Source organism: Balaenoptera physalus (genome assembly GCF_965194825.1).
Source record: "Balaenoptera physalus genome assembly, chromosome: 15".
Taxonomy (NCBI): domain Eukaryota; kingdom Metazoa; phylum Chordata; class Mammalia; order Artiodactyla; family Balaenopteridae; genus Balaenoptera; species Balaenoptera physalus.
The window spans coordinates 6,248,239-6,261,497 of record NC_138894.1 but is presented as its reverse complement, the minus strand read 5'-3'; the positions used below and the strand labels follow the sequence as shown (position 1 = coordinate 6,261,497).

The 13,259-nt window shown below is 41.7% G+C and overlaps 1 protein-coding gene across 2 annotated transcripts in view; it reads left to right on the top strand.

Annotated features, from left to right (window-relative positions):
• Positions 1–12,935, top strand: part of SLC9A4 (solute carrier family 9 member A4) — a 62,775-nt gene extending 49,840 nt beyond the window's left edge. For both annotated transcript variants that reach the window (XM_082426357.1, XM_082426356.1), the window contains exons 10-12: positions 711–842; positions 1,599–1,686; positions 7,259–12,935. In XM_082426357.1, coding sequence (XP_082282483.1) covers positions 711–842; positions 1,599–1,686; positions 7,259–7,614 — 576 coding nt within the window. In that variant the 3' untranslated portion in view covers positions 7,615–12,935. The remainder of the gene's footprint in view (positions 1–710; positions 843–1,598; positions 1,687–7,258) is intronic.
• The last annotated feature ends 324 nt before the right edge of the window (positions 12,936–13,259 follow it).

The window sequence follows — 13,259 nt, the reverse complement described above, 5'->3', positions numbered from 1 at the left end:
CATCTGTAGTCCTCTAGCTTGGGTGAAAGAGATTCCCGTTAAGCACTTTGTAAACATCTGAGGACCATGCTGGTCTGTGGTTCAAGACAAATTTTCACTGGCCTCCGTGAGGATAAGGAAGACATTTTTCATAAAACTAAACTGATTCAATCTGAAAAACTGTTCTGTATCTAAGATTATGCCCGTCCTACTACTTTGGTTAAAAGACTTTTTCCTTTTTGAACCCATGGTGGTGATACTAATGGGCTGATTTTTTGCACGTATCTTTGATTGGCAACATTTTAAAATAGCAACCTTCTAGAAATTGCCAAAGTCGTTTTTAAATTCCCCTGATCCCTAAACACTCAGTAACCGCTGGCCTAGCATAACAAACATGACCTGGGAAAGAGAGTGTGTGTTGGCTGGAGGGGCACTGACGTCTGTGGGTACCTCGGGGGTGATCACTGTGGGAGGGTCACAGGGGGACAGCACAGATGGGGGGCACCACCCTGTGAGCCAGAGGCAAGGCTCCCACCACAGCTTGGTCCTGATGGGCTAGCCCCGAGCACAGACCTTTCCTCTAGGGCCACAGCTTGTGCCTGTGTAATTGAAGCAAAAGCTCAGAGGACCTGAGCTCTACTAGTCTTTGTCCTTGATTTTTCCATGGTCTCCTGAGGCTGGAAGTTGTACTGAGATGTCTGTACATGTTTGACATCCCCTTCTTCCTACAGACCCTGTCCTACAACAAATACAACCTCAAACCCCAAACGAGTGAGAAGCAGGCGAAAGAAATTCTGATCCGCCGCCAGAACACCTTCAGGGAGAGCACGAGAAAAGGTCACAGCCTGCCCTGGGGAAGGACGGTAAGGCGGGGACCTTGACTCACCTGAGCTGGGCCGTCCCCGAGCAGGGCTTAGTCAGGTGACTACCTCAATGTTTAAACAAACAAACAAAACCACTACCTCGTTGCCAGAAAAAGACAAAACTAAGGGGGTACAGGACACCAGACACCCCCTTCTCTGGGCCTGGGCCCTTTGGAGCCCAAGGCATTGGTCCCTGGGGTATGTGGCAGCAAGCTGCCCCCCAGGATGGTTCAGTGACTCGACCATACTCCCTGGGCTGCGAGGCTAGACTAGCTCCCATGGCGGCCAGGGACTGGACATTCCAGGCGACCCTCCGTGGACGGGGACCCTGGCTCTGGGAAGCTTACTTCTCCCCCAGGGAGATACAGGGAGGAATTTGTTCTCCCCACGTCTCTTGGACCCTATCTTCATGGTACCCACTGTGCATCTGAACTACTCCATCTGAGGCCATATCCAAGCAATCTTACTGGGACTCTGAATGGAGGTTGGGTCTGGAGTAGCCCCTAATCTCTACCCTAATGTCAGGGGGGCTGCAGGAGAAACTTTGAGAGGTTTATCATGGTCTATTTTATCATGAGAGGGAAAGGACATATGTTGAAGGCGGAGACATTTTGTTTTCCTTAAACTGAAGTAACTGAAAGGCAGTGACCCAGAAACGATGCTCCAGAGTGGGTCTGTATCTCTCACTTTGTTTGTCGTGTGAAGCTGTCAGTTGCGTGCCTAACTCTGCTTTTTATTTCTCCTTGTTACCCACAGGCTGGTACCAAAAACATCCGCTACCTCTCCTTTCCTTACAGCCATCCTCAGCCAGCAGGCAGAGATGTGAGGGCGGCTGAATTCACAGGTAACCTGCATCCCTGGCTGCTTCTCTTTTCTGGAAAGGTTCAGATGGTAAATAGTTTCAGGCTTGTGGGCCAAAAGGCAAAATCAAGAATATCATGTAAGTACATATATGACAAGAAAAAGAGAACACAAGTATTTTATTAGTTGAATTCAGAACTATAGTGATGAACACTGAAATTTGAAATTCATATAATTTTTACTTAACAGGAAATATTCTTTAAAAAATTTTTTTTCAGCCATTTAAAAGTGTAACAACCGTTCTTAGCTCAGGGGCCATACCAAAAGATGCATCAGAGAGATACACCTGGGGGTCATCAACTGCTGACCCCTGTCTTAGGGAAACATAAAATGGGCACTTCTTTGAAGTGGTGGGATTCTCCTGTGGTTTATAAATTAGCAGAATTCTCCAAAGTTGGCTAAATTTTACTAAAATAACTTCACCAAATTTACTGATTGGATGTTTCCCATTTAATACCTATTACTTAAATAAAATTCTTAAAGTTATTGAAACTGGCTGTTGTGCTCATAAAAGCTAAGTTATTATTTTTTAAACATGTATATAAAATGATTTTCTATTAGCATAAAGTGGCATATAATATATATGATATGCCATGTTCTCTAGTTTAATATTCCTACATTTTTAAGACTTGGAATCTCATTGGAAATTTGAATAAACTAAACACATAGGATTTGAGAATTAAATCTTTGAAGAAGGAATATAATTATTCCTTACAATGAAACTTTATTTTTTTCTGATATAAAAACATGCTTGACATAAAATCAAAATCAGCCAGTGGAGAAAAGCATAAAAAAAAATTTTTAAAGCACTCGAAACTCCAACACCCAAGATAATCACTATAGAACATTTTGGTAAACATCCTTCTATAATTCTATCTATATCATCCTGATCTCTACCCTACCTGGACCTGATACAAACAAACAAAAAAAAAATCACAAACACACAGCAAGGTATTATACATAAACTCATAATACAGTCATTGTTTTTCAATATTTATAAATTGTCTAGTTCACTCAACCATATGTTGTGGACATATTTTAGTATCAATAGATATGAACCTAGTAATCATTTCATGACTTAATAATAGTCAATTATATGAAAGCCCCATAGCTTATTTAGCAAAATCCTTATTAACAAATATTTAAGATGCTTCCAATATTTAATGAATATAAGCAATTATATCTAATAATTTCTTTGGATTACTTGTGATTGATTTTTGCTCAAATAACCAATTACTCCCTTAGTATATTTTCCTGGAAGCAAAATTTTTAGATCAAAAATTATGTATATTTAAATTTACCTTCAGATCAACAATTGTGAGAAAGGTAATTTCTGAACGTTATCAGCATTACTGGACTATTTTGAGTGAACGTTTGAGTAGTCTACTATATGATAGGATAAAATCTATATACCACAGTTAATTTTCATCTGACTCTTTTTGATCTTCAGTGAGGTTGAACATCTTTTCACATTTTTAGAGGCAACCATATTTCTTTTGAGGAAGTTTTTGTTTCTGCCGTTGCCCAGGTTTTCTGCTTTTTTTTTCTTAAAACGAATTTGAAGAACACCGTACAATACGAATATCACCCATTGTTTCATATTTGCTGCCAATAATTTTTCCTAAAGTTTTGCATTTATCATTTCGTTTTTAGATATACTTGTCTTCAAATTTTTGTATTCTGATTCATCAAATCTGCTCAATCTTCCACAGAAAAATTAGAAAAATGATTCACCTAGTAGTTTAAAATCTAGAACTTCCATGGTTTAATTTTTTCAATTTCAAGCCAAATGGCTAATAGTTATTTTGATAATAAATATAAGGATATTTATCTTTGTGTAGGTTTAGACAGAGACACATTTCAAATTGTTTTCAAATGGCCATGCTCCTGCCCCAGCACCTTCTTTTCCACTTTTGTTGTACTAGTCATTTACTCCTAAACTAGAAAGTTTTAGGCACTTAATTCTGTTTCATCGATCTAGTCATCTATTCCCAGGTCACACTCTTCTAAGTAGTATTATTTTATGTTAAAAAGAGCTATAACACAAACAAAAGCAAACAAACAATACAAAAGAACACCAGGTATAGGGTGTATAATAGATTAATTTTTAAAACTCTTCCTGGTACAAGCAGCTGGAGCTATTTATGTTGCTTGAGTGACAGAAAACACGAAAGCCTCACAGTCATTTCTTGAGATGAACGTCAATATCACAAGCTACAGTAGCAAAAAATAACCACACAGCAGCCTCAGATGAGCACTAATGTATGAACACGTTATAAATAGAACACAGCAGGATAGTAAAAGAATACTACACCTTACAAAGTAGGACTTATCCCAGAGGTGGGGTCGTTTAACATTTGGAAATGCATTTACATTATTCACCAGATTAATAGGTCAAAGCGTCCTTTCAACAGATGCCCTAAAACACATCTCACTCACACTTTCAATAAAAATCATAAAATCCTAGGAAAACATATATAGGACTTATATGAAGACAACATAAAACTCTCCTTTTCCATGCTTCATTTCCTCTCTGTAAAGGGGAGAATGTTGGTACCTCCCACATACAAAAGTGTTGCCCTGAGTGAAGCCATTTGGTGCAGATAGGACCCTTAGAACAGTGCCAGCAACCAAGTAAGTGGGCAAGAAATATTAGCCATTATTAATTTTATTACTAGTGAGGGGTATCGAAGAAGACTTGACTTGGGTAGATAGGGGGGTTCTTGAAAAGAAGACGGTACTTTAGAAATGTCAGTTCTACATGAATTAATAGAGACGTGGAATGAAATCTTAGTCCCAATGAATTTTTTTTTTCTTTCAAATGTGCTCAACTCGTTCTAAATTTCATTAGGTGAGCAAAAAGAGTGGGTAAGCTAGAAATCTGTGAAGGAAAAGTAATGAAGTGGGACTTATTTTATCAGTTATTCTTAAGTTTTAAAGAATTATAATAATAATCAGGATTAGACTGAGATAGTCCTCCATGGGCATCTGGGCACAATTATTTGCATCCACCTTCTCTCCAAATCTGAAGCCTTTGCGCCCCAGGACGAGGTCAGGGAATGGCTGGAGGGGCTCTTGGGGAGGACGTAGAGGGAGCTGTAGCGTCCATCAGGCAGTCCCCTGATGTCCCCCGCAGCTAACCGGGCTGTGACACACAGAGCACTGTCCCTCCTCGCTCCCCCCTTGTCCTCCCGTGTTAGGACACCCCTTCTCTAGATGTTTGTGTGCTCCCTGCTGGATTGCAGGCTCCACACACTCTTCCAAGCTCCTTTGCCTTTGGGGCTCCCCTGGTGTTGTAAGTAGAGAGGTCCTGCCTGGACAACCCTCCTAGAACCCAGGAGCACGGGGGAAGATGAGCAACTTCTGCGGGTGGAGTGTGGTGATGGGTGCCCTACTATGCGAGTGTATCTAATGCCACAGAACTGTACACTTCAAAATCGTTAAATGGTAAATGTTATGTTTTGTGTATTTTACCACAATTAAAACGAAACAAAACAAGACCATGCGGAGGGCAAGGTCTGGGTCTCTAAACAGCCTTTGTTGTATCAGGTGTGGGTTGGGCTCAGCCCTGCCTAAGCCCTTTCCCTGTTTCTCCTTCACCCACCCACCCCCCGGTGCCCGTGTTCAGAAGTTAAAGCTCTCAGCCAGGTGGAAGGTAGAGGAACGGACACTCAGATTTTGCTGCAAAGGTTTCCACTGATCTCTCCCTGGAACTGCGCTGCCTGGCGCCAACCTGGAGGAGGACCGTGCGAATAGGAGAGTCCCCACCCTCCCTCCTTCCGCCTTCCACTTTCCAAGCAACTCCTTCCTCCTATTATGGACGGATCTAGTGACTTAAGTTGAGTGGAAGCTTGCAAGTCACCTGCCCAAGCCTCTCCCTCATTCTAGGACCCCACTTTTCAGTAACCAGAAGGTGGTCAGGAGACGCAGCTAGAATCTGTCCTCTGAGGGGGGCCATAGCTCAGAAGGATGGTTGGAAACCAGGAGGGGGGCTGAGGGGAGAGAGAGGAAGCAACGGCTCTTGGGGGCAGAAGGGCCAGCCATTGTTTTCTTAGTCAATGTTCCAAACGCCAAAGGATCAAGAGGAACTCTGGTTCCAGACCAGATCGTAAAGCAGAAATTAAAGGGAAGTCCTGAAAAAATGGACAAATATTTTAACTAACTTTTTTTTTTTATTCAAAGCAGCTGATTCCCCTCGTCCCACCTCCCACCCCCTCCTCAACTTCCAGACAACCTTCTCAGGATAATTTGGTCACATTTTGGAAAAATAGTATTGAACAGGATATTTTAAGTTTTTCTGATATCTCACATTCCAAACACATTTGGTCAAGTATAAACCTGTGTACATATTAGTTCTAGCTGTGAAGTTTTTGTTTTGTTTTCTTGTTTTGTTTTTTAGAAGGAAGTAGAGAGTGGGAGAAAGAACCCTATTTCAGATTTAAATATAGATGTCTTAAAATACCTAAGTTTTCAGGAGAATATTTAAAGGGAAAATAAATGTATAAGGTTAGAACTTGAAGAAATGAGATTTGTGAAAACTAGTCCCCTGAAGGCATGTGCACAGTGAAGGAGGGAAAGGCAATGTCCCAGACATGGTTTAGGTATTTGGAGGGGACATTACATAGGTACCCAATGGCTGCCCTGCATTCCTGACGGAGCTGTCCTGACCCACACACAGCTTTTGTAAAGGAGACAGGGACAGCCTGGAGAGAAGCAGATGCCAGCTGCTCAGACAACTGCAGCCCCACCCTCACTGTGGGACACTGACAGTCACTTAACCTCTTAGAGACCTCAGCCTCCTCACCTGTGAAATGAGGCTCACACGTTTCCTCCTCTCAAAGCGCTGTTGTGAGGATTAAATGGCATAACGTATAAAGAGATCAGCACAGAGTAAGTTCTCAGTAAGTGGACGTTCCCAGCATTCTCAATGCCGTCGTGGGCCAGACGCACCCTGTTCACTCCTCACCTCCTCTGAAAGGAAGGCATCATGGCTATTTTGCTACTCGTGACTCTCCCATCCCTGTTTCTCTAAGATTAGCTATTTCAAGGTCAAAAGGATGAAACTCAGATTTAATGATTTCTGGTAGCCACTGATTAAAAAACAAACCTAGAGTTAAAAAATGAAAAAACAAAACCAAAACAAAACAAAAACCCACAAACAAACCTAGATAAAATCCACCCTTTTCATATCATAGTACCTTGTAACCTTCAGTTTAGCGTTGGTCTTTGACAACACAAAGCATCTTTTTGTGCTTTATGGCTAATGGATCTGATTTTGTGAGAAACACTCCCTCACTTCCCTGGGGGAGCCTAGCCGGACGCGCGGGTTTCCATGCATTTCTGTTTATTTCTCACACCGCGTCTATAGCTTCTACTACACCCCACCTTGGGGTAGCAACCTCGGAAAGGGAAAACCATGCTGATGAGAAAGGTGAGTGTAGGAGCTGGAACAGCAGGAGGGCTCTGCTTCCCTCTGAGTTCTCTCGCCTGGATGTGAAGTCTCCACTCTCTGATCTTAAGTCCTCTTCTTTCCTCCTTCCATCATCCTTTCCCAGATCACGACGGCAGTGACGCAGAAGTCCCCTCCATCATGTTCAACACACACTCTCCAACGGGGTCACTTCAGGAAGGACGACGGACACAAGAAATAATCCCGATGAAGAGCTTGCACAGAGGAGGGAAGCCACCCCACTTGGGTTATCAAAGAAATAGGAGCCAAGAAGAACAACTGGGCAGGGGCAGAAGGGCGGTTTTGAGGCCCAAACCGCTCTTTCACGCAGTAGATGAGGAGTTCGAATCTGGGGAAGAGAGTGAGGAAGAGGCCTCAGCCATTGGGTCCCGATGGTCAACGGAGCACAGACCCGGCAGGGACCTCCACAGATCCCATAGGCCTTTGCTCCAAAGAAAGTAATGTCATGGTCCACAGGACTGCGTTGGGTTTTTCCAGAGTCCATGTTCCGATTATTGCGAAAGAAGGATGTTCAGAGTTCTGAAGAGAGCAATTGAGTTTTGTTCTTGTTTATTTTTATTTTTTTGATGTGGACCATTTTTAAAGTCTTTATTGAATTCGTTACAATATTGCTTCTGTTTTTTTTTTTTTTTATAGTTTGGTTTTTTTGCCACACGTGGGATCTTAGCTCCCCGACCAGGGATCAAACCTGCACCCCCTGCATTGGAAGGCGAAGTCTTAACCACTGGACCGCCAGGGAAGTCCCTTGAGTTTTGTGTTTGTTTCTGGTTTTTGGAAGCTATTATGACTCTCTAAGAGGCAAGGAGATTTTTCAGATGACTGGGAGCAGACTGGGAGAACTTGCAGGCATCTCCACGTTCTTAGCTGTGCTTAGGTGTGCTTTGTAGATGAATTCCCTGTGAGAGACAGACGTCAGTCACCCCAGGAATTATTCACTAAATGTGTCATTCATGTAATTTATTGAGATACAAACATCATTGGTCAATAATTCCCCTTGACTCTATGCATGGGCAACTTCTAGTCAGGTCAGAACCAGGAGGGGCTTTGGAAACGGCCTGGCTCAGCCCCCTGTGTTCACAAATAAGGACACCTTGCCCAGATCACGTGGTGAGGTGCTGCCTTCACAAGCTGATTGTCCTCCCTCCCAAGAGAATGCATTCAATTTTGATTTTGATATGCACTATGCAATAAGTTATATGTCTGGGGAGAGGTAAAATTGGTCATAACATTGCTATATGTAATCAGTAGCAATAATAGATGTGCTACAGAATATAGAATTAATCTGTCAGCTGTGGGCTTATAGTCTTTTTTGTACTTGGAATGCTTATTTGAAAAATAAGGATATTAGAAACAAAACGGCCATAAACACACTTTAATAGCAATGACACAAACAATGGGTATTTATTAGATGTGCGTTTGTAGGGTGTGACATTTTCCCCTAGGGTTTGCAGCTAATTTCCAATTTAATTTTCCATCCTCATCATCCCCAAACTTGACCTTGAACGTGAACTTCACACTCCAGCTCACCAACTTTGCTGCCTAACTTTATCTTTCCACCCTCCTTCCACTCTCTTCCTCTTCTCTCTCTTCTGGCCACCCACCCATAGGTTAACAAGAGTTTACAAGAGCTATCTATCGATCGTGCCAACTAACTAATCTGCACTAATCAGTTAGCCAAAGTATCTTTTATCATTGCCACTTTTGATATCTATAACCATCCCCAACTGATTTAATCTTATGCATATTTAAAGGCAACCATCCAGTGCATCCCAGGAGTCCCCAGACCTGACTTGATCCCCTTAATCAGAAGCGATCAAGTGATCCCCTTCCTCCTAGGAGAGCCCATGCCACTTTGCATAGGTCACAGGACTTATCTGGGAATTACATTTATACATGTGCATGTGAGTCAACCGTGGTCTGAAGGACACAGAGGATCCCCAGCCCACTCTGGGGATTGGTAGAGGGTGTAGTAGGTACCCTGGGAGTGCTCTGGGGTATCAGTTTCTCATGATGAGTTTTTCCAACAGGCACCAAGCAATGCAGCAGAGAAGATTTCCTCTTGAGTGTTGAGAAAGCTCTGGTTCTTGCTCCCTACTCAGCTCAGGAAGGGGAAGAAACCCCTGGGGGTCTCCTGGGCCTGGCCACTGGCTTGCTGAGCAGCACACCTCATCCACCAAGGGCAGAATTTGTTGTTTTATCTTTAACCTCAAAAAATCGGACACACATAACAAACGGATGGTTACCAAAGGGGAACGTGGGGGGAGGGATAAATTAGGAGTTTGGGATTAACATATACACACGACTATATACAAAATAGATAACCAGCAAGGACCTACAGTATAGCACAGGGAACTCTGCTCAGTACTCTGTAGTAACCTATATGGAAAAGAATCTGAAAAAGAATAGATAACATGTATATGTATAACTGAATCACTTAGCTGTACACCTGAAACTAACACAACACTGTAAATCAAATATACTCTAACGTAAAATTCAATTAAATTTCAAAAAAAAGGAAAACGTTAAAAAAAAATCTTACAGCTCAAAAAAAAAAAAAAAAAATCAGACACACAACCCACAGGATCCTGTTTCTCTCCATAAGTTTTTTGTTTGGTTTTTTACTTTCTCAAACCTATTCCTATTGAATGGTCTTGGATTTCAGTGAATTCTGAAGTTGGGTAAAGAGGCATTTCCTTGTATTCGTCCTATGCAGAGGCCTTCCACCTTAAAAGGGATTCCACATATTTTCTGGTGTTTGGGATGTGGTAAATGTCCTTATTTATCCTCCCCAAACCTGATGTGATGCCACGGGAGCTCTTCTGTCTTTAAACAACCTGGTAAAAGAGAAACATAGGCTGTAGAAGGGAGTCCGCCATGACAAAGTGCAGATGAGATTCTGGATACTTTATTGTTCTTCCTTCATGCTTTTCTCTCTCTCATAACGGCCATGTACTTCTGTGCTTCTCTTCTTGGAAAAAGCTACAGGGTCACAGGCGGTAGAGCTGTAATTACCACCTGAGTTCAGTGATTAGAATGACCCCTCCTACATAGGAGGTGAGTGCTGTGCCAGGTGTGCGGCAAAGCTCAGGTCTTCAGCCTGCAGGGAGGCTTGCAGAATACTCTTCACCTACTAGGGTGCCTGCCACTCAAATGATTTGGCTTTTTAAATCAATATAGTTAGTTCAGAGCTCAGACTCTGAAGTCAGACCACTTTTAGCTGTGGGACCCTGGGCAACTTAATTATCTTCCCTAAGCTGAAATTTGCCAATTGATAAAATAAGGTAATAATTTTATCTACCTCCCAGAATGATCGTGAGGATTAAATAAGATAATATATGTAAAATGCTTAGCTTAGTGCTTGATCATTAACGGCTATAATTATTTAAGCTAAAATATATGCGTTCATGAGAGAGGACATACATTGGTTTAATCACATGAAGAGTGATAACAGACATCTGAGACCTTTCTGAGAGGCAGTTTGATTGACATAACAAAGGATACTTCGGGGCCCTGGGAAGAAGATGTGACAAAATTAGAGAGCATTGAAAACCATCATCACGACTCTACCCGGTCGAGTCTCCAGCCATCCATCAACCAACAGCAAAACCAGAAATAAGGTCTGGATATGGATTCATGGTTTTCAAGCAAAGCTCATTTATGTTTGTGTCATTACCTCAAAATTACTGCATTTTCTTGCTTTGGAGACAGTTACCCTTGTGTCCAATTCTAATCATCGTTGATTCTCAGAAGTCAGTGAGTTGAGAAGCCCTGTCTCTGCATATTACGATAGGCACCCAGTGAGAAAGGGAAAACTCCTCTTTTTTGGGGAAACATCAATGGGCTTTCATTCTTCAACTTGGAATCTTTCCTATACGAAGATCTATCCTCCAGAAAAGTGATTCCCTTAACTTATAAATATTAACTAGAGAGATAGGTGTTTAAGAATTTTAAGCACGGGAAAAAAATAGCTTCTAGTCATAACTTTCTAAAATTAGGAAAAGTTAATTTTTAATAAATAAAATCAGCTAACGTATTGATGTTGTCTAAAGTTTTTGCAAGTATATTTTATCCATGAATAATACGGGTGGTTTCTTGTAGTTTTTAATTGTTCTTTCCTGACTAAACTCTGTCAAGTATCTTATTTCTAACTCCTCCTGAGAAAACCCAGCCATGCAGACAGAAAGCTCCCTGTTAGAACATCAGTCGCTGTTAATTGTTAATTGGGCCATAAGCCAAGGGGAATAAAAGAGATGCCTGCCTCAGTGCTAGCCATTCCTCTAATTAGCAAAGGATACGTTGTTTCATCTGGCCACAGTATTTGATTTAATAAATTCTTTTTCTTTCTGAGACTCTAACCAGCTTCCAAGCCAGGGATGCTCAAGAAGTATGACAGGTGAGAAGTCACAATTTCCACCCCCCAGGCTTCTTACTCAACAAAGTAACTGGAACCATGTTGTAAAATGAACCAAGAGGGTCACTACTCTGTTTCCAGGCAGAGTAATACAGATCGCGAATCAAAATGGGTGGTCCTAAAATCAAGGTACATACTCCGTGTGCTAAGAAATCAGGCTTGACTAGAACAGTCATAATAGGCAGCATTTACAGAGCGCTTACTACATGTCGGGCACTATTCAAAATGCTTTTTATACGTAGATGCAGCATCACCTGTCTTTGTTGTGTTGTTGTTTGTTTGTTTTTTGGGCGCACCGCGCGGCTGGCGGGATCTTAGTTCCCTGACCAGGGATCGAACCCGTGTCCCCTGCAGTGGAAGCTTGGAATCCTAACCACTGGACCCCCAGGGAATTCCCAGCATCAGCCCATCTTAAATGAAAGGATACAGGCTTAGAGAGATGCAGTAATTGGCCCAAGGTTGCCCTGCTTCCAAGGAAGACCTTGGAAACCAGGTCTGTCTGGTTTATAGTCATTGACGTAAACTTTTTCCCTGAGAAGAATTGATAAGTGTCTCAAATCCGCACATCGTTATATTTCTCACTTGGGAAGGATCCAATGGGAAGAAACAGAAACTTCACCCTGCCAGAAAAGAACTTTGCTTTAAAATGGAAATAAATACAGTGGAAGATGATGTGATTTTGAAAATCTGTTTTTACAAACTTAATAGATGATCTAAAAATCAGATGACAAGCAAGATTGATCATTTGTGTCATTAAGATTATTTTCTGAAGACAAATAAAATGTTTTGTGAGTGATTTTAAACTGAGTCTCTTTTGAATATCAATTGTCTGTTGTTTCCAAAGACCTTTGTTCTTGGTTCCCAAATGAGGGCCCCACCCAGACAATCTCCACAGCCCTGGGCGACTCTGAACCACTGCACTATGCTATTTACTTAACGATGGAAATATATTCCGACAACCCACTGAAAGGATGGAAGAGGGCAGGGAGAATGACTTTGTATAATATTTAAAGAGGAACATATTCTCGGTAACTGTACCATTTATTGAAAGCGTACTTTGTGCCCTGCTTTTCACTAAGAACAAGTACATACACATTTTTAAACATTTAATTCTTAAAACAATCTTTGGAAGTAGTTATTATGACTGTTATCCCCACTTTGCAGAGAAGACACTGAGTCTCAGAATAGCTTTCACCAAGACACAGAGCTGGTCCAAGTTTTCATCAAAGACACACAAATGGCGGTATATCTACGTTGAGAGCTGTCTGACTCCAGAGCCCCTCCCTCCATCCACTAAGCTGTAGTAACAGCCTCCTAGCTGTTGCAAAGAAGACACTGAGTAACCTGAAAAGATGAATATGCCTTCTGCCACCACCGTATGAATTCTTAAGATGACTTCACGAAATCAAGTAATAGTTTTGGTCTTGTTTATGGGCTACTGCCACCTCCCCAAGGTTCCTTTCTGTCTTACATAATGCTGAAGTGCTAACCGAAGCTGACAGTGGCTACAGCCAAATTATTGATCCGGGAGTCTGCATCTTGGATTCAGGGCAGTGACGTGGAAACGTGAATTATCCTTTAAGCAATTTTTTATTCCAATATTTTTATTCCTATTGGCATATTATCTTTGAACTAATGGAAACACTAGAAATAGAGCCAGTTAGAAACTTTAAAA